The 22434-nt window shown below is 43.5% G+C and overlaps 1 protein-coding gene across 1 annotated transcript in view; it reads left to right on the top strand.

The window, feature by feature from the left end:
• The window catches only part of clcnk (chloride channel K), a 68179-nt gene that overhangs the window by 26507 nt on the left and 19238 nt on the right, over positions 1 to 22434 (top strand). The window contains exons 7-16 of the mRNA XM_051930866.1: positions 3353 to 3431; positions 7040 to 7165; positions 9082 to 9166; positions 9529 to 9630; positions 12945 to 13029; positions 13726 to 13899; positions 17696 to 17765; positions 19603 to 19713; positions 20399 to 20612; positions 21952 to 22085. Coding sequence (XP_051786826.1) covers positions 3353 to 3431; positions 7040 to 7165; positions 9082 to 9166; positions 9529 to 9630; positions 12945 to 13029; positions 13726 to 13899; positions 17696 to 17765; positions 19603 to 19713; positions 20399 to 20612; positions 21952 to 22085 — 1180 coding nt within the window. The remainder of the gene's footprint in view (positions 1 to 3352; positions 3432 to 7039; positions 7166 to 9081; positions 9167 to 9528; positions 9631 to 12944; positions 13030 to 13725; positions 13900 to 17695; positions 17766 to 19602; positions 19714 to 20398; positions 20613 to 21951; positions 22086 to 22434) is intronic.

Genomic DNA, 22434 nt, shown 5'->3' with positions numbered 1-22434 from the left:
AATTCACAGCCACGCCCACCAACTCGGACGCGACGCCTCGAAAAACATGCCGTCATTTCTGTTTGTCTGTGCCACAGTCCACTTGCAGCTCTGAGCCACATTGACTTTTCATTAGTCAACCTCAGTGGAATCTTGGTTCACACAGAGGCAGCGCCAGAGAGAGACAAAGGCACACACAGGCAGCGACAGAGGCACACACAGAGGCAGCGCCAGAGAGACAGAGGCACACACAGGCAGCGTGCGAGAGAGAGCCACGCACACACACACAGGCAGCGCCACAGAGAGACAGAGGCACACACAGGCAGTGCAAGAGAGAGCCGCGCAATCCTTTAAAACTGAAGTTAAAACACAATGAAGGAAGCAGTCTTTAAAAACCAATAAGCCCTGTGCCTCTTTTTCATTAGCGTCTCACCTGCTTCAGGCCCTGCAACAGTCGAGACGCTCTCTCTGCAGCTGACCTTCTCTGTGCCTGACTCCACTATTGTCAGTCGCCTGATTAAAAATGGCCTTTTGAAGGGGAGCTATGGACCCGCTATACCACAGGAACACATTGCCTTCGAGCCTGCTCTCGCTCACTCTAACGTACCGGCTTTCTCTGTCTCTCCTCACTCGCTCACACACTGCACAGGGGAGAAATGCCCGCAGCACGAGTCTACCCGGAAACCGTTTCAGCAGCCACACTTCCACGCCCCTCGCTACACTGTGAGTGCGATGATTATTTATTTAAAAATGGGCTTTTGAAGGGGAGCTGTGGACCCGCTATACCACAGGATCACCTGTGACATTGCCTTCACATTGTTTTCCTTTTATTTATAATCCTGTTGAGCAGATCAGACACCCAGGCAAACAACACTGAATAATCAATAGCTGCAACTACTTTGCCCGCCCCCACTCCTCACCTGAGTCGGTTTCGTCTCTGTTCAGCAGTGTTTCCCAAACTCGGTCCTGGTGAACCCCTGTGGCTGCAGGGTTTTGTTCCAACCAGATTCCTAATCATTAATGCCGGTGAAACTCATCCGGGATAAGTCGGTTTTTCAAACGCAGCCGTGTAGCAGATTAGTCTAGCAAGATGTAATAATCCGAGATGAATGCGCGCCCTCGCGCTGAGTGAAAAGCCAATATATATTGAGTCTACAAAACATGATCAGCAAGTCTTTGATAGGCTGCAACAAAATGATAAAAGAACGGGCACATTTTTTTCACACAAGCTGAGTGGGATTGTGGGTGTTAGTTAGTTAATTAGCAACTTGAAGGATTTCAAGATATAATATACACAAGAGGTAACACTGCAAAAGCGGCCCAAACCAGAAAAGACAGCTGGCAAAAAGTGGCTGACAAATTAAACGCGTGTGCATTGTACTTACTGAAAGCAGCGTTACGGATTTTGCAAATGTTTATTTTTTTCCCTCTGCTTAAAAAACATTGAAAAAGCGGAGCGGATTGGTTTGCAGCGTGTAAAACAGTTTGTTTGTCGCGGATAATTTGCTATCCACACAGGGAGGAACCGGGACGCAAACCCACAATCTTCCACTGTCTCCTTACTGCAAAGCATCCGTACTACTACAGCGCCACAAGGCAGTTAAAGAATGCACCGGGCCACATGTTCATTTTTTCCCCTGTGCTTAAAAGACATTAAAAAACTGTTTCTCAACTGTGACTCCAGCACAACTCAGTACGCGAAATGCGGCCAGAATCGCAAACAACAATGAAAACTCTACGTGACTCACAGGTAGTGATGGGCTGCTCGATACTCAAGTTTCGACACTGTGTCGAGCTTTCGAAGCACTGCAGATTTTAATACTTGATCGAATAATGACATCTGTGATTTAAGGATTTCACATTTTCTTTCTCAAATGTGCTTACCTATATCATGGCAAAGTACAGGGATAAACCTTTATTTTCTGTCTACTCCATTTTAATTAAGACAGAGCAAAGAAAACATTTAAGGCTATTAAATGTGATCTCAAGAAAAGATCAGGGTTAATTATAATACTAATAACAGGAGCGATTATAATGATACAGTGCAAAAGTAAATTCTAATTGAAAGAGCCAGGAATGCACGAGGTGAGGCGTCTTATTTTGTTTAACTCTTGCTATCGTATAGTGCATTCTGCCTGTCGGCGTTAGTTATATTTATATTTTTTAGACATCACACACTACAAGCTGCTGACGAACCCTTCTCTTCGTTGTCAGTCTGTAGCTATGAAAAAATAAAAGCAATACGACTTTTAACAGACGTCATTGAAGTGTATCATAAGTTTCTGTAACGTTAATGAAAATGGCCAGGAGGTGTCACGAGAGAGGTGAGTGTCAAATGCTTCGAAGCTTCGATACGATTTCCGACACAATTGCTTCAAACGTGTTGATGCTTCGTGAGGCTTCACCCCGCCCGTCACTACTCACAGGTTACTGAATGAGAAATCAGCAGACTAGCATGACGGATGGGGCGTAATGGGCGTCCTTCCCCTCTCCTCCGGATTTTTCAAATGTTAATTTTTTCCCTGTGCTTAAAAATCATTAAAAAAGCGGCCTGATTATGCGGCATATGGTACGCCGCGGGTTGGCTAGTATATAAGAAAATAAATAACATACAAATGAATGGCAAACATTATCTGTACATAAGCTGGTAAGAAAGTCTGAAAACAAGGTATAAACAATGGCAAGTTGCTAGAACTTTTTCCCTTAAAAACACTTCACTAAATAACTTTAAATACTTAACAGACTCACAAATACACATTAATGCAAAGAAATAATCATCTATAAACATTTCTACGCACTGACAATGCCTTCGAAAGCCAAACTGAACATTTAAAGCAAAAGGAGTGAGACAGACATGTGCTCTCCATTCGTTTTTCCTCTCTGAGGCTCAGCTTGATGACATCATTGTCCAGAGACAGGCTCTTCCCTAAGTATAGAAATGCTGAATTTCACCACTAGATGGTGCTGATCTTAATCTTTTCCTATTTCAAATCTTAACTAGAACAGCACAATCGTCATGGAACTGAGGAGTAGCGATGTGTTTCTCAAACATGTATGTAACAACAAGCATGACAACACGACTGTGGCTGCTACCGGGACTAGGTGGTCTCGTCTAGGACAAGTCGTCCATGGTGCTGAGCTTAGGCAGGTGTTCCCTCAGAATCCCCCTTTTGGTGTGTCATAGGAGTGACTCCTCACCCCTGATGGTTATGAACGAGTTCTCCTCGCATCGTTTTGTTAATGTAAATCTACTACTGTGCCATTTCCCTGCCTTTTTGTCAAGGGGATAATGCCTATAATTTGTGTAAGTCTATTGATATTCTAAGCCGAATTCTTATGTATGGTTACAATTGGTTTTTTTTGTTGTTCCTAGAACAAGAGTAAACAGTACGAGATGCTTGTTGCTGCTGCAGCTGTCGGGGTTGCCAGCTGTTTTGGAGCGCCGATCAGCGGTAAGACGTTTTTAAATGAAGGCCATTGGGGTCTCGGAGCGCCTTTTTTTTTTTTTTTTTTTCTCCCCGGTGGCCTCCAATTCTGATGCAGGTTAGGCTGTATCTCAACATCGTCACTCTGCTGCCCTCTGGTGGGCAATTCAATTGTCGGCAAGCGAGAACCCTGCAGGGCTTTTGAAACTGTTCCTGTGCACAGGAGGCCCTTTAAATAATCGGGGAAAAGCTCCGAACCCAAAGCACTTCCTTCTGCGAGCTCCCGTCTGCTTCATAACAACAACAACAACAACAAAAATGTATTTCTAAAGCACATTAAAAAAAAACAGCCAGTGCTGACCAAAGTGCTCTACAATCTAAAATAAATAAAGCGAATCGCATAAAAATCAATCACATAGAATTAAAAATAAAGGAAAATAAAGGAAAATAGAATTAATTAAAACAGCAGCAGCAAGATAACATTAAGAGAATTAATGACTCACACCAAAATTCAAAAGTCAGCATGAAGTTTTCAGTAATGGGTTCAATGGGACAAAAGAGGGGGCCATTCTGAAATACTCCGGTAAACTATTCCATAGAGGGGGAGCAGCTAGTGGTCCTTAGATCAAGATAGAAACCAGGGGTGTCCAACTCCAGTCCTGGTGGGCCGCAGTGGTTTCAGGTTTTCATTCTAACCCTTTTCCTAATCAGTGACCAGTTTTTGCTGCTAATTAACTCCTTTTCCCTTTATTTTAATAGCCCTGTTTTTAAGGATTCAGTCCTCTGAATTGAATTGTTTCTTCATTAAATGGCAGCCAAATAGAAATGAGATGTGAAACGAGTCAACAGACGACCAGCTAAACTGGAACGTCAGACTCCAGCCAGTTCCTGGTGGGCCGCAGTGGTCTCAGGTTTTCATTCTAACCCTTTTCCTAATCAGTGACCAGTTTTCACTGCTAATTAACTCCTTTTCCCTTTATTTTAATAGCCCTGTTTTTAAGGATTCAGTCCTCTGAATTGAATTGTTTCTTCATTAAATGGCAGCCAAATAGATGTGACACGAGCTAACAGATGACCAGCTAAACCGGAACGTCAAACTCCAGCCAGTTCCTGGTGGGCCGCAGTGACTGCAGGTTTTCATTCTAACCATCCTCTTAATTAGGGAGCTGTTTTTGCTGCTGTTTCACTTGTTTTGCCTTATTGACGTGACTCAGACCCCTCTTAGTTGTTTCTTTTTCCTTAATGAGCAGCCAAACAATAACGACACACAAAACAAGCCACCACATGAGCAGCTCACCTGCAAAATAAAGAAAGGTCTCGGTCATGTCGTCCTGCTCAGGTCACCAAAACATCTTAGAAAAAACAGAAAATGAGAGCAGTGACAAGTCCTGATATTCAATAACGGCTTAAATTAACAGCAAGAATTGGCTTCACTGGTTGGAGTGAAACTGACTGGAGTTTGACGTTCCAGTTTAGCTGCTCATCTGTTGGCTTCTTTCATGTTTCATTTCTATTTGGCTGCCATTTAATGAAGAAACGAATCAACTCAGAGGACTGAATCCTTAAAAACAGGGCTATGAAAATGAAGGGAAAAGGAGTTAATTAGCAGCGAAAACTGGTCACGGATTAGGAAAAGGGTTAGAATGAAAACCTGAAACCACTGCGGCCCACCAGGACTGGAGCTGGACACCCCTAGTGTATACCTTGATCTAGGGACCACTAGAAGCAACCAGCTAGATCAGGGGGGTCAATTTTTAAAAGATCCAAAATGGAAGAAGGCGCCAGACCATTGAAAACCAATAGCAAAATTTTCAAATGAGTTCAATAACGAACTGGAAGCTAGTGCAGGGAGGCGAGTACTGGAGACATGAGGTCACATCTGCGAGTGGAAATTCAAAAATGGGCCGCAACGTTCTGCACCATCTGTAGGTGATGTAAGGATGCCTGATAAACCCCAAGGTGTACAGACTGTTACAATAATCTAACCTAGAGGTTATAAGTCTGTGAGCTGTGTGGCCCGGCAGTGAGTTACAAATCACAAGGCTATCACTGTGTCCTCCTGTTATGGGGATATGTGTGGCTGTTGTATTGTTGGAAAGTGCCGTTATTATGGAAATGGACCACACAAAACAAAGATTGTCAGATTGTGGTCACTGGACAAGGCCACTTCTGTTGCATTCAGATTCTTATTATTCTTTCAGATCAGTGATTTGTGGGACTTAATGCTTTTCTTTCTGGCAGTTTTATTACTTCATTTTCATTTTCAAGAGAGATAGTGGCGCCGTTATAATTGATTCCTGACGTCAGCTCCTGGCTTGGACACCATCTTGTGTGGACCGTACAAATTCTCCCTGTGTCCACATAGTTCATTCTACTCCTCCATTTCCATTTCCATTTATTAGCTTAGCAGACACATTTATCCAAAGGGACTTACAAAAGACGTCACCATGATCGAGTAACATCAGCCTGGGAAACTGTATGAGAACAAGTGTTACAGGACAAGGGTACAAAACTGATCAGCACAAAATGCAAGCGAGTTACAATTCCAAGGCTAGAAGACCAGACGTTCACCAAATGAGAGGGTCTTCAATCTTCTTAAACACACACATTTTAAATATAGCATCTACTCAACAAATAAATGTAAATGTTACAATAAATGAGAAAAACCGCCAGCTGCATGATCCAGTAGGGGGCGTGGTAGCCGTCCATCATTAACCTCCCAGCCAATCATCAGGAAGGTGAAATGCGTCTGCCAGTCTTCATAATGGGCGGGATTACATTTAAGACAGCCAATCACATTCATCCTCTTTAAACTTTTGTGAAACACCTGCACTTTCACTGAGCTGTGAGGCATTTTCTTAATAAAACGTTATCTATAGCTGACATTTTTAAAATCTGCTTTTTACAAATCAAAAGCAGTTTTAAAGCGTAAAAAAAGGTTTGATTTCTTGATGTTTACAGCATTGTTCATTTTCCCTTTTCTGTCATTTAAAACCGGAGTAGAGTATTGTGCATTTTAGGACAGTGAGGCTTTTTTCTACTGTTTTGAATCATTTAGAAAATCCAGACTGATATTTCAGTAAAGAAAGTGCATGACGTAAAATCTTTAAAATTGATGTATTGTCTTACATAGTAAACATGACCATTAAGATGTACTAGAAAAATGTTAGTTTGTACAGGACATAGACCCCATTACTGGGGGAGGGGGGGTTGGCTGCCTATCTATCTATCTATCTATCTATCTATCTATCTATCTATCTATCTATCTATCTATCTATCTATCTATTATTAGTGACAAGTCATCAATTTGAGGGGAATTTAAAAAGATTTGGGAAACCATGGGGTTTCATGTTTAGCTGTTCAGTATGCAAAAAAAAAAAACATTTTTTTTCTCCTATACTTTCATCTCACTGGCAACCCTGTGACACTGTCAATGGAGGGACTACAACTCCCATCAGGCAGGAAGAGTGAATTGGGGCTGATGGGATTTAATGGGAAAAGCAGAATGTTGTCTTTATTGTTTTGGTGGGTAAAGGTAAAAATGGGGGGGGGGGGGGGGTGTAATTGGTGGGCAAAGGAGTAAGGGAATACTTTCAAAGTGACCCTGCCTCACCTGTGGTTTTTTATTGTCACAGGGGTGCTGTTCAGCGTGGAAGTGATGTCCTCCCACTTTGCCGTCAGGAACTACTGGAGGGGCTTCTTTGCTGCCACCTGCGGAGCCTTTGTATTTCGTCTTCTCGCTGTCTTTAACAGCGAACAAGGTACTGGAGTGTAGGAGCTGTTCTGGAGAAATTCATGCAAGGAATAAATGACCTCTCCAAAACTTGTCACTGTTTTATGGCATGGCATGCCTGTGTTCAGGATGTGGGGTCAGGGGGCATAAGGGGAGATTACAGTAGAGGGGAGGGGGTACAGGAAAGTGTTTGGGAAGTGGCAAACAGGTGTGAGGAGACCCCAACCATAATCCTGGGATAACAGTCTAAAGTCATGAAGATAGACAGGTAGATATGAAAGGCACTATATAATAGATATTAATTTTAGCGTAGTTGGCAGGATTAGATAGATAGATAGATAGATAGATAGATAGATAGATAGATAGATAGATAGATATGAAAGGAACTATATGATAGATAGATAGATAGATAGATAGATAGATAGATAGATAGATGGATATTAATTTTAGTGTAGTTGGCAGGATAAGATAGATAGATAGATAGATAGATAGATAGATAGATAGATAGATAGATAGATAGATAGATAGATAGATAGATAGATAGTTTTGAAAGGCACTATATAATAGATAGATAGATGGATATTAATTTTAGTGTAGTTGGCAGGATAAGACAGATAGATATGAAAGGCACTATAAGATAGATAGGTAGGTGGATTTTAATTTTAGTGTAGTTGGCAGGATAAGATAGATAGAGATGAAAGGCACTATATAATAGATAGATAGATAGATATGAAGGACAGTATAAACTAGATAGATAGATAGATAGATAGATAGATAGATAGATAGATAGATAGATAGATAGATAGATAGATAGATAGATGTGAAAAGCACTGTATAAAATAAAAGATAGATAGATGGATATTAATTTTAGCGTAGTTGTCAGGATAAGATAGAACGATAGATAGATATGAAAGACACTATATAATAGATAGATAGATTTGAAAAACACTTTATAACAGATAGGTAGAAACATACAATGGTTGACCCTACACTCTGCGAAAAGTCAATTCCTCCTCTGGGATTTGTAAAGTGTATCATCATCATCCTCATCATCATCATCATCAGTTGTTTATGTAGAGGGAGTACAGCAGAGAACTCAGAACTCTGCTTTAGTTAAACGCCGCTCCTGGAATTGCGTAGGTAATCCCTGATCTTAGAATACCCTCAGACGCCTGACCACATGATGAATGTATAAATGCTGTCTTATGAGGGCGTTTGACAGAAGTGACATCAGAGGTAGAACAGGTGTCAGTATTCCATCCTGCAGAAGGAGGACAAGAAAGGCATTAAGCAACCGCGCCAACCCCTGGTCCAGAGGAGTACTTCAGTTGTCCCTGAAAGGCCCACGTATGACAATGACCCTGACTAAGAGTCTAAAGGACCTCATGCACTTTTTATGCTCATATTTTAAATGTCTAAGCTCAACAGGGGAATCTTACTGTCCTTACTTTTTCATTGTTACCGTCCTCTGAAGTTTTTGACTCGCTTTTCAGTTGTTTGACTCACATACCTTTAAAAGTAAATAGGAAGAAGAGTAACAAGAGAATGAAGTTTTTGGCCCGCTTACCCAGAGTGCATGTAGTGGGCGCCATAACACCAGCTGGCCAGGTCAGCATACAATATATTTGACCTGTCCGTTACTCTTTCCATTTAGTTCAGGGGTGTCAGACTCGTAGGTCACATAAGGGGCGTTTAGGGTCCTGACTTTTAAACAAACAAGTGTATTAAAATGAAATCCAAAAGTCGTGTGAGCCACGAACAGAAGTAAGCAGTGGCTGGAATGAAAACCTGGAGCCGCTGCGGCCCCCCAGGGTCCGAGTTTGACTGGCCTGGTTGATCTGAAGGGGCCCACCACAATCACTTATCTTTCTTGTTATCTAGGATGAGACGCAGGATGAACCAATGTGCCTCTGGTCACTGATCACAGTCCTTATGTCTTTACAGAAACCATCCTTGCACTTTTTAAGACCAGCTTCAAGATTGACTTCCCCTTTGACCTTCCTGAAATGGTGTTCTTCATCATTCTTGGGTAAGTTCTGTAAAGATAAACCTTATCTGAAATAAGGATGGGACGATTTCTAAATTCATCAGTACCCAGCTCACCAACAACTTTTGTTCTTGATTGTCATCATTAAAGCACACAGAGGGTCGATTGCAAAGGCAAGAGGGGGTGTTAGTCAGGACCAGCAGGGCAGCTGATGGTTGGTGGGCAGACTGGACTTTGATTGTCATAGCCTGCTGATGGTCCTGTCTCCAGTGTCCACGTGTCCCAGGCCGTGGTTCAGCAGACACCACCATCAGCATGCCTTTCTGCTCTTGCCCTTCAGGTGGCGCTGTCTTTCAGCAGGTCAGTCAGCCATCTTTTTAATGGCTGGACGTGTTTCCACACAGGGCGATCTGTGGAGGTGTGAGCTGCGCCTATCTGTTCTGCCAGCGCTGGCTGTTGGGCTTCAATCGGAGGAATAAAATCATCGTCAGTCTCCTGGCCACGGAGTAAGTGACGCCTTCAGGGCTCTTGTGTTTCATATGTTATGTGGCGACTGTGCCTTATTTTTTACGTCGGGTCGTTTATCTACTATAAAAAGCTCAGTGTCACGTATTATCGTGAAATTTGTGAGACTTACCAGGAACGTTCATTGAGTTCATCTGCTCTCGGCCCTGCAGATTAACACAACGTGGTCGTCCGAGGGAATTACAGACTCAATGGATCTGTGGGGCGCCTTTGGCGGTGCGGGTCGACTCCTTGCTCCCGCTTCCGTTATGGGAGCCCCCTGAAACCCGACACCGTCAAGTAGTCATGACTGGGACGAGCTGTACAAATGAGGACGCCACCTGAAGCAAGGGGAAGGTGCAAACAAAGACAAGTGTTCAAAAAGAAAGTGCAGGGCTTCAAAGTTCAAAAAATAAATAAATAATCCTTAAAAAAATGGGTGAAAAGTAGAGGTTAAAATGAATAAAGAAATCCAATAAAAGCGTACTTACAATACTGGCAGTAAGTGGTCCTTGTTTTAAAAACCCGGAACATTCTCCTCTTAGCTGGCGGCTCCCCTGCTTATTGCAGAGGGGTCTTGCAGTAGAGGAGTTGTCCTTTCAGCAGCTGCAGCTGACTTTCCAAAGGTCCAGTTGCCTTCTGTCCCAGGCTCCCTCTCTGGACAGGGCACTCACGCGGGGGCTCTCCCCCCCAAGTCTTTGACCCCCACTGCCTTCCTGGCCTTACGCGGCGAGCCGTCCAACTTCTCGAATCAGTACAAAGGGACCAACCCAATCCATCCGCCCCAAGTGTCGGCCATACCTTCTTTTCCAGGGGCTCACCTCCCACCTTGCCTGCCTTCACTCCCTCGAGCCCACTCTTCCATCTCACTCTGCCCCCCTCGCACCAGCTCTTTCCACCTCCTGCCTTTTTCTTCTTCTTCTTCTTCTTCTTCTTCTTCTCTCCACTAACCTCCATTCTTTGTATTCCTTTATTTTATTTCCTTTCTCTTCGCACTCGCACTTACCCATTTAAAAATGGGGACGTGGCACAGCAGTGACAATTAGTGGCACCCAACACAAATTAGGGTGATGGACGATCCCACACCTGCACCCTTAGTGTAGAAATGCCCGCTCCCGCATCGTGCCCAGGAACCACTCTCTCCACACTCCCACGCCCCCTCCTACCAAGACGTGAGTGTGGTGATTATTAATTTAAGAAGACGCTGAGCAGCCGCGGACTTCACTTTACCACAGCGCCAACAAGGACGTCCCCCGTTTACTTATAAGTTCAATGAAAACAACACTCGATAGCATAAAAAGGAAACAAAAATGAGAATAAAGTGGTTGGTGGTAATCAGGCTTTCCTGTCTGTTGTCTGAAAGTCGTGGAGCTCCTTAGCTCTGGTAGCTCTGGGTAGGAGTGACGCCTCCTTCCAGGGGGTCCCAGGAACCGGAAGGGGCGGAGTCAGTTGTCCTCACTGGGACATTTCTCTGTACTGTGGTGGATGAAAGGATAAGACAGTTAGTAACGGTGCCCCCTCTTGACCCGGGGTGGAATCACATACCTGGGAAGAACTTGGAGGATGGTCCTCTGACGTGCATGCCTGACAACACAGGTATACACACTGTGACAAAACGAGACTCCAGACATGATAAAGGTTTGGGGCAGCCACCCGTATAATATGTTCCTTGCTGCAAAAGTAAAGAATTGTAATACCAGAGTAGTTTACAAGACTGAGTCCAAAACAGAAATGAAATCCAGAGGAGGGGAAAGAGGCTTTATAGGGACTCTGGGGGAAGTGATGTTGTCCTCGAGGCCGGGGCCGGAAGTGATGTGCTCTGAGTTGAGGCATCAGTTACTGGTGGGATTTCCCGGGAAAGGTCTGCAGGGGACTTAGAAAAAGAGTCAGTGCACCCAGCCGGCCCCCATGGCGGACATGTTGACAGTATTCTGTAAGTCCTTCAGCTGCCTGCTATTCGCATGTGTGTGACAACACACATACACAGAGTGACCCCAGCCAGACAGACAAAGTGTTGAGTGGTGCCAATTGCCGGTCACTTCACAATAATCTCCATAAGATTCTCTACATAGGGACTCACTATCACCAACTCTAAGAAACATGCAGGTGTCATCAAGACACCCAGAAAAGCACAACTCCTTTGGTGATGTGCCACTTACTGTGTGACGTTTACTTCAGTTGTTCTAATCATTGAGGAGCGACCTCCGTAGCCTTAATAAACCCTGTGAATGAGATAGTAGCCATCTAACACACATTTGGTGCCTCTAGATAAAGACGAAGTATAGAAAATATAAAAAGCAATGTGGTATTTATTAATGTATAACAATACCAAATAGAAGAAATTATTAGATAGAAAGTAAAAAAGTCTGGATCTACTGAAAAGCTTACTGAAAATCAAAAGTGTCAAAGGGTGGGCTTTGGTTTAGCCATTGGCTTTATTCATAGTTACGTTTCCTGATGCTCTCACGTCTCTTGATCTCCGACGTCTGCCGTTGTCTTCTTGCTTTTTGATCCACTGTTAAAATGCACATATGAAGTGTTGGGACATGTGACATTGCACACGTTTGATTGGCTCTCTCGTCATGAGCTCTGATTGTGATCTTTAACGTACCTCCGCACTCCTTCCTCTCCCAAGCTGAAAACTAATTCTGTGATTCCTAGCCCTACGGCGTCCATCCATTCACAGGTTATAAATTTATTCAAACCAGTTCGGTGCTTATTTTCCCATTCCCAGGTAATAAAGTAGTTGAAAAAGAAGCCAACTGGAACAAATGCCTACATTACTAGTACAGTGCAGAAGGGTACTTGCAATGCCTTTAAGTCCTGCAAATTCAGCTGATCCATGTTCATCTGAGCAAAATAATTAAAACTTAATATAAACAGACTGCAACTGAAAAACTGACAATGTCATTTGGTACTTTTGTAAATCACGTTCAGGTTTTCATATTTTACTTTTATTGTTCAGCTTTGGTGGTAGTGCTGCAGCTTTGAGCCAGGGGGCTACAAACACTCTTCAGAAATTTCCTCCCTTCCAGTCGTTCATTTCCTATTAATCTCCCATTTCAATCCTTCACTTCATCTGCCCAATCACATCAACAGGACAACCACCACAACACAGCGTTGTCTCAAAACAGAAACCAATAAGAACGACACGAGTAACAGAAATCAACACGCATGCAGTACACTGAACACCTGTTGGCGTCTCTTGGATTTTACTGTTGACAACTCCATGTTTGATTTGCAAAGACAAACGACGTAACATTGAATGGCATGGGGTGGATGGACATCGGTCTGACTCTTTGCTTCCTTTTTCCAGTAAGGTGGTTTACTCCGCACTGGTGGCCATCTTGGTGTCCTCCATGACGTTCCCTTATGGACTTGGGCAGTTCATGGCATCAAGGGTAAGTGTACCCACTGTGGCACCATTTTGTGGCATACTGATTTGCGGCCTAGATCTTCTCTTTGGTATCTACAATTACAATCATGGACAGCTCCACACATCTGTCTATTTAATTTCCCTGTGTGTTTTTGGACTATTAAGGTAGTTTTAAATATATATAAAGAGTCCCGAATGAGGCACATTACTTGTGCATTGTGAGGGAGCATCAGTTACGGCACTACGGCCATGTGGCGCAATTCCCCGAGGGTGATGCGGCTCACAGCACCCTCATTGTTGAGGACTCAGGTGGCTGGACTAGGCCAAAGGGATGCCCACGTAACACCTGGCTGTGGCAGATAGAGGGTTATTTCCAGAGGGTGGGACTGGACCGTATGTCTGCATGGGGGGTTGCCAACCAGGATCCTGAGCTGTTACATCATGTGGTGGGTGTGGTAACGTGCTGTACCAGTGCAGGCTCCCCAGCCTGACCTGACCTGATATTTAACTCTACAGAGAATGCATCAGGTGAACTTCACATGTGTCCACCTGGCAGGCCTTTAATTAAAGCTGCTTGGCATCCTTCCCTTTGGGTATTTTGTTGGGCACACCTTCAAAACTCAATTGTTTGGGAATCGAGTTCCTTTCTCCTGACACACAATCACAGAAATTCATTCATCTCAAGTTGTCATCCATTTTTTTTAATTTTCTTTTTCTACAGTTAACTATGAAAGAACTCTTAACATCGTTCTTTGACAACAGGACCTGGATAGTCTTGTCCAAGAATGCATCACTTCCGAGGCCACCTTCTGTAGATCCCAACAACTTGTGGATAGAGTGGTGGGATCCCACCATCACCATTTATGGGACTCTGCTGGTCTTCATTGTCATGAAGGTGAAGTCCTTACGACACACTCAGATTGTCGCCGTGAAGTCCACTGTGGTGTGCTAAATGTTTAATTTTGGGCAGATGTTGGCCACTCACCCTTATAGCTTTCTAATGCTGAAGACTTATAACACACTGGTGGGGCCTCATCTGGAGTACTGGGCGCAGTTTGGGTCTCCAGGTCACAAAAAGGACATAGCAGCACTAGAGAAAGGTCCAGAGAATAGCAACAGGGCTGACTCCAGGGCTACAGGGGATTGAGGAAAGATTATAAGATTTAGGAGTCGTAGTGGACTTGACACGATCGACTGACAGACAGTGTGCAGAAGCCATTAAGAAGGCTAACAACAGCTTGATGTGTGAAGTTCAAGTCACAGGAGGTTCTTCTCAAGTTTTATAACACATTGGTGAGTCCTCATCTGGAGTACTGGGTGCAGTTTGGGTCTCCAGGCCACAAAAAGGACATAGCAGCACTAGAGAAAGGTCCAGAGAAGAGCAACAGGGCTGACTCCAGGGCTACAGGGGATTGAGGAAAGATTATAAGATTTAGGAGTCGTAGTGGACTTGACACGATCGACTGACAGACAGTGTGCAGAAGCCATTAAGAAGGCTAACAACAGCTTGATGTGTGAAGTTCAAGTCACAGGAGGTTCTTCTCAAGTTTTATAACACATTGGTGAGTCCTCATCTGGAGTACTGGGTGCAGTTTGGGTCTCCGGGCCACAAAAAGGACAAAACAGCACTAGAGAAAGGTCCAGAGAGGAGCAACAGGGCTGACTCCAGGGCTACAGGGGATGAGTTATGAGGAAAGATTATAAGATTTAGGAGTCATAGTGGACTTGACACGATCGACTGACAGACAATGTGCAGAAGCCATTAAGAAGGCTCACAGAATGTCAGGTTATATAGCGCCTTGATGTGTGGAGTACAAGTCATAGGAGGTTCTTCTCAAGTTTTATAACACACTGGTGAGGCCTCATCTGGAGTACTGGGTGCAGTTTGGGTCTCCAGGCCAACAAAAAGGACAGAGCAGCACTAGAGAAAGACCAGAGAAGAGCGACAAGGATGATTCCAGGGCTACAGGGGATAAATTATAAGGAAAGATTCAAAGAGCTAAGTCTTTACAGTTTAAGTCAGGGGTGTCCAACTCTAGTCCTGGTGGGCCGCAGTGGCCTCAGGTTTTCATTCTAACCCTTTTCCTAATCAGTGTTCAGTTTTTACTGCTAATTAACTCCTTTTCCCTTCATTTTCATAGCCCTGTTTTTAAGGATTCAGTCCTTGTTTCTTCATCAAATGGCAGCCAAACAGAAATGAGACGTGAGATGAGCCAACAGGTGACCAGCTAAACTGGAACGTCAAACTCCAGCCAGTTTCACTCCAACCAGTTTCTTAATAAGAAGCTAATTCTTGCTGTTAATTTAAGCCGTTATTGAATATCAGGACTTGTCGCTGCTCTCATTCTGCCACAGCAGACTGTTGATTTTTTGTTTTCTCTAAGACCACTGTCAAGATGTTTTGGCGACCAACACGACCGAGACCTTTCTTTATTTTCAGGTGAGCTTCTCATGTGGCGGCTTGTTTTGTGTCTCATTGTTGTTTGGCTGCTCAATAAGGAAAAAGAAACAACTAAGGGGGTCTGAGTCACATCAATAAGGCAAAACAAGTGAAACAGCAGCAAAAACGGCTCCCTAATTAAGAAGAGGGGTTAGAATGAAAACCTGCAGCCACTGCTGCCCACCAGGACTGGAGTTGGACACCCCTGGTTTAAGTAAAAGGAGATGAAGAGGAGACATGAGTGAAGTGTTTAAAATTATGAAGGAAATTAGTCCAGTGTAACGAGACTGTGACTTTAAAATGAGTCCATCAATAACATGGGGGACACTTTTGGCACATGCTGGCCTCTCATCCTTATTGCTTTCTCTCCAAGTGGGTCAGTACTTGGAAAATTCCAAAATCTGGAATTACAAACAGGCCTGGCCTTAGGTATTATGGGGCCCTAGGCAAAAGGGGGGTCCAGGGGCCCCCTGAGGGGGGCAGAGCCCCCCTGGAAGCTCTGCGAAATGCGTGAAAATTAGACCAAGGAGACGATCTGGGGCCCCCCGGACACCGGGGCCCTAGGCGGTCGCCTACTTCGCCTATGCCTAAGGCCGGGCCTGTTACAAATTGGAAATCATCAGCCCAAAACCCTCTGGACGGGGACATGAGTAGCGGTGGTCCGTCAATATAGGCAGAAGTAGAAAATGTAAGTAAAGGAAGTAAATTTGAAAAGGTGCCAGTCCATTTTGAAAAACGATGACAACATGAAGGCCAGAATTCAAAATTGGTCAAATGTGGACCACCCACCTAATTTGATGTTTTTGAGTGAGAAACGTATTGAACCCCACCAACCACGACGAACTTGAGGTCAGCAGACTGAGAAGCCCCCCCAGGGTTATATGTGTGGTATGAGACTTTGAAGGAAAAGAGCAAAATGCTTAGAAATTAGCAAGTCTGATGATAAAATTGAGGTTTGTATTCTTGGAAGAAGCCAGCTGGCACGGGCAGAGAAGAAGTCAAAGCCTGAAAAAAAACACGAAAAGTGAAAAACACAACCCGAAGATTGGGACGTAAGAAGGAACACTAAATTTAAGAAAAGCTTTGGGTCCTGACAAAATGTTTATATGGTGGCGCTGAACGGTAGTGAAACAACTGGGATGCCATGTTGGGATGCCAGCCTTGTTGTATTCAATACCGCTCTAATGCAGCCGATGCACTGTTTTTTCCGGGGTTGGTTTCGTAGTCCAGCTGGCTACAAGTCCCAAAACTTTCTTTTTATGTCGGGGCGTTACATTTAGTATTAAAATAAATTTTATCGAATTGCAAACAAAACACTATAGAAAACCAAAAGGAAAAAGCCCTCACCTCACCGCGGCCATTCCAGAAGTGAGAGTGCGCCCAAATGAAGACGCCCTTGGAAGGTTCCATTCACGTGACGGGGGTGTCGGTGTTAACCCTCCTCTGTAATTTCTGTAATGGCCCCATTTCTTACTTAAATGAAACTTAAACTGTTTTTTTTGGTTGGTGTCAGAATGGTCAGGCAGCGACCCCCCCCAAACAACTGTTGTGGGATTGTAAAGTGCTGTTCACCCCCCCTCCTGCATCAGTGGAGTGTCGGAGGGTTGATTGTAGAAAACGTGACCCGTTTCTTTGCGTTGGTAAATGTGTATGACCTGCCTGAGCCGGCCGTCCTTCTGAATGTGCTATTAATATGAAGATTTTACAGTTACAGTAGCGATTGGCCTCGGGCTAACAGAAATGGCGTCCTGGCTTCATCAGCTCAACGCAGGCAGTTTTACTGAAGTCCAAGGGGAGCCGCTTGAAATTTGAATGTACTCAAAGCCATGTGCCAGCACTCGGGTCATAAATCTGCAGTTGCACCCCTGGCCAGACTGCTCTTCACCCATTTCTCAATAAGATGGCTGTTTCTTGATTGGGGTCAACAGTTGCTAGCAGGCACGAGTGACTTATTAAAAAGAGCAAAGTGGCTCATTGTTAAACATTAAGCATATGTCAGCAATCAATGATGTGGCATTTCAGTGAGGGCGACTCTGAAGAAGGAGTATGGAGACACGAGCAAGATGTACAGTCAGGTATGGGGGTTTGTGTGCACCAGAGAACAGCAAAGTGGGCTGCACACGCACGGAGGAGTCTCACCGTACTCTGTACACGTGACAACGTCACTACTGCTGTGACTACTCTTAGTACTACACACATAGAAAATACAGCAGGAACCAACGGCTTCTCATTTGTTTTTTTATTTGTCCAGTTTTGGATGCTGATTCTCGCCACCACCATGCCAATGCCAGCTGGATACTTCATGCCAGTGTTCATCTATGGTGAGTATTTCTATGCAAGCTACAATGAGAAGTCAACCAAAATGACACCTTTTATTGGCTAATCTGAGAAGATTACAATATGGAAGCTTTGGAAGGAAACTCTGACCTCTTCTTCAGGGGAGGGTTAGTAACAGCTTATTAATATCATATTACTTATATTATTATACTAATGACTAAAAAAAGAGGTGCAGAATGCACAGCACCTCTAGTCAGGGTATACTACACTAAAATCATTAGTCTTCAGCCAGGATTTAACAGCTGAGACCGAAGGGGCGCCTCTTATAGAAGCAGGCAGATCATTCCACAGCTTTGGGGGCCCCAGAACTAAAAGCTCGACCTCCCATTGTTATTTTATTTAACTTTACAGTCTTAAACAGGCTGACATCTTGAGATCTTAATGTGCGCTCAGGTTTGCAAATAATGATAAGTTCAGATAAATAGGCAGGGCCTCAGCCATTTAAGGCTTTATATGTTAAGAGAAAGATTTTGAAATTTGCCCTAAACTTAACTGGGAGCCAATGTAAGGACGTGAGAGCTGGAGTTATGTGTTTGAACTTTCTTGTAATTGTAATAATTCCTGCAGCAGCTTAAACGTTTTACCATTTTGTAATGAACACATCAGATCTTTAAGATAACTCGTGCAGTAGCCTTTAAACACATGTTCTGTTGTTTGTTCGTTCATTCTATCTATCTATCTATTATATAGTGCCTTTTATATCTATCTATCTATCTATCTATGTATTAAATAGTTTCTATCTATCTATCTATCTATCTATCTATCTATCTATCTATCTATCTATCTATCTATCTATTATATAGTTTTTTTTCTATCTATCTATCTATCTATCTATCTATCTATCTATCTATCTATCTATCTATCTATCTATCTATCTATCTATTATATAGTGCCTTTTATATCTATCTATCTATCTATGTATTAAATAGTTTCTATCTATCTATCTATCTATCTATCTATCTATCTATCTATCTATCTATCTATCTATGTATTATATAGTGTCTATCTATCTATCTATCTATCTATCTATCTATCTATCTATCTATCTATCTATCTATCTATCTATTATATAGTTTTTTTCTATCTATCTATCTATCTATCTATCTATCTATCTATCTATCTATCTATCTATCTATCTATCTATCTATCTATCTATTATATAGTGCCTTTCATATCTATCTATCTATCTATCTATCTATCTATCTATCTATCTATTATATAGTGCCTTTCATATATCTATCTATCTATCTATCTATCTATCTATCTATCTATCTATCTATCTATCTATCTATCTATCTATCTATCTATCTATTATATAGTGCCTTTCATATCTATCTATCTATCTATCTATCTATCTATCTATCTATCTATCTATCTATCTATCTATCTATCTATCTATCTATCTATCTATCTATCTATCTATCTGTCTATCTATCTATCTATCTATCTATCTATCTATTATATAGTTTTTTTCTATCTATCTATCTACAGTTACGTCCATAAATATTTGGTCAGTGACAACGTTTTTCTAATTTTGGTTCTGTACATTACCACAATGAATTTTAAATGAAACAACTCAGATGCAGTTGAAGTGCAGACTTTCAGCTTTAATTCAGTCGGGTGAACAAAACGATTGCATAAAAATGTGAGGCAACTAAAGCATTTTGTTTAACACAATCCCTTCATTTCAGGGACTCAAAAGTAATTGGACAATTGACTCAAAGTCTATTTCATGGGCAGGTGTGGGCAAGTCCGTCGTTTTGATGGCACTGCCACCTTCCAGAATGTCTCAATGGGTGATCTTCTTGTCTCCCTCCACAGGTGCTGCTCTTGGCCGTTTGGTTGGGGAGCTCATTGTGTATTTTTTCCCTGATGGTATCAAAGCTGATGGGGTCATTAATCCTATCATCCCAGGCGGATATGCCTTAGCTGGTAAGATACGCAACCACCACATACTCTGTCATGGACTTGCTAACGCTTCTTGAAAGCACACTGTCTTGGTTGTTACTCCACTTGACACAATGGCTACAGATTTGTGTTGCGACTCAGTTGCTTAATTAGAAGCCAGTACTTGTTGCCAGTAAAGGAGTTTGTTATTGAATGCTATGGTTGTAATTGGTTTAACTCTGCCAGCCTATATTTATATTGTAAATGTTTGACTTCCACTAACTCTCTGTTAAGGTACCTGTCGAGGCCCACACGGCTGCGTCCATCAGACAACAAAACAAATGTCACTACTGCATGTATCAAAGAATAATACAAATAAAATGTCCGTAAAAATGTAAAGCAAATAAAGTAACATTTACAACCATACAGGAAACCAAGGCTCGAGTGCGGAGGAAAATGACGAACTTCTGAAAAATGCCAACAGGGCAGAGACACTCCAAAAATCTAAGAAGGTGGATGGTTGGCACTTCCTGTGCTTTTATCAATGCTCTTAATTGTTAACCATTAACATCCTTAGATGGTCTCCAAATGTGTTGCCAGTCTAGAAAGGGGGCTTTCTAGTGGGGCATAAGTACTTAGCAGCCATTTTGTTAGTGCTGTATTTGCTGTGTAAGTCCACGTGGGCCTGACTGCACCTTCACCATCTCTTCCTCTCCCTCTGTCCCTGCAGGAGCCGCAGCCTTCTCAGGAGCCGTGACCCACACCTTGTCCACGGCGTTGCTGGTGTTTGAAATGACTGGTCAGATGGCCCACTTTCTGCCCGTGCTTCTGGCAGTGTTGGTAGCAAATGCGATTTCCCAGAAGTGCCAGCCGTCCTTCTACGATGGCACAATCATCGTCAAGAAGCTTCCTTACCTACCACGCCTGCACAACGCCGACACGGGGTAAGGTCAGGTGTCCTTGTGTACTTCGGCTTTGTGTGGTGGGAGACGGGAGCTGGTGGTCCTTCTCTGTTGGTGGAGGTACCTGAAGGAGCAGGGAGGCGTGCTGATGTCTGCTTCCGTGGCTAACTGCTGTTTTGCCATTTCTTTACCCTTATATATTAACAATGATTTCATATTTTCCTTGTTGATGTGTGCCTACCTATAATTCTCCACTGTATTTTCCAATTCCACTCCTGGTAGTAACAATCCTTCATCGTCTGAATGCCCTTATGCTGAGTTCACGTGCCATCGGGCCGACGGTACACAGGAGTTTCTACGAGATTCTGAGTCCCTGTGAATGGCTGACTGACTCAGAGCTACAGAACAAAGCTGTAACATACCCAAGAGGATAGACGGGCATCCCAGTGGGCACAGAGGACAATTTCTGACCCAGATGGATTGCCAGATGAGCTTGCTGGTTAGACGAGGAAACGGCTTTGTGCCCACCTGGAGTAATATAATCGATGGACCAGCGGAAGGGGGGGCAGCGAAACAGGGACCCCAACAGGTTTGCACCCCTGGACTCCAACTCCCAAGCACCCCTGTGGGTGTTCAAACTGGGACACCACCAGAGGAACACTGCCACCTGCTGTATGGGGGATGGAACTGCTTCTGCTACTCCGGCCGGGCACAAAGCCGTTTCCTCGTCCAGCTGGTAAGCTCGTCGGTCTTTCCATTCTGGACTCCCATCTGGGAAAAAAATGATCCTCCGTCCCATCCAGGATGCCCGTCCATCCTCTTGGGTACTTACACCAGGGTATGTTACAAATTGGTGACTTTGGGTAGCTTTGATTTGTCCAAATTACCCGTCTGTCCTCTTGGGCACTTACACTGGTCAGCCAGAAATGTGCTCAAATTGCACTTCTGGTGAAGTGGCACCTATTTAATACTTTTAGTTTGGTCTTTATTTCCACTTATTTTATTGGTTTATTTTTTTGCACACCAAGTATCAAACTTGACTTTGAGTCTTTTTGAATATTCCAAGCAGAATTTCAGGTGAATGCACTGAATGCCCCGGGCATTTTGGAATTGCCTGATTTAACCTCACTGGTCATGCAGGGCACAATCACTTTTACAGATGTCCATGCTCATGCCCAAGTAACCTAACCTGTGTGTCTTTGGGAATCTGGGATGGAAACTCGGGTCCACAGGGGAAAGAAAGACACAGCCATGGGAAGAAGGAGCAAATTCTACGCAGACGGAGCGGGCGATGCCAACCACGAGAGAGAGAGAAACAGAGAGAGAGATGGATGGATGGACGCTCCGTTTACCAGCTTAACACTAATTCCTTGTTTTTCAGGTCCTACTCAGTGACGACTCAGCAATTTATGAGTCGCCACTTTTTTCCTGTCATGAAAAGCTGGGGATGCAATGAAGTCGTGAAGCTCCTGACCTCTAGCACTGACGCGGAGTTCCCGGTGGTCAACGGCAGAGGTACTCTACCCACAATGCTCTCTGTGTCGTCCACCACAACACTGCAACTGCCCCACTGCAGTGTGGCTCGGCATCAGGAAGACCCCAGAGGTGTAGGCCACCTAAAATATAAGAAGGTGGGGAGGGGGGGCATTCAATGTGTACTCCATTGCAGTGGACCTCAAACTCACTCTTGGGGACCCCACGTGTTGGCAGATTTTTATTCTGAACTGAACTCCTAGCCTAAGGAAGCAAGCTGATATTTCTCAGTTTCTATATTTTGGAGTCAAACGTAGAAACAATAGAATCAGGTCTGCTAAACGTTTATTACAATGGACCAATGTACGTTATAAGGGGGAATGTAATGTTT

Source organism: Erpetoichthys calabaricus, chromosome 8 (assembly GCF_900747795.2).
Source record: "Erpetoichthys calabaricus chromosome 8, fErpCal1.3, whole genome shotgun sequence".
In the NCBI taxonomy this organism is placed as follows: Eukaryota; Metazoa; Chordata; class Cladistia; order Polypteriformes; family Polypteridae; genus Erpetoichthys; species Erpetoichthys calabaricus.
The sequence above is the reverse complement of the archived record's forward strand: the minus strand, read 5'-3'. Positions and strand labels throughout refer to the sequence as shown.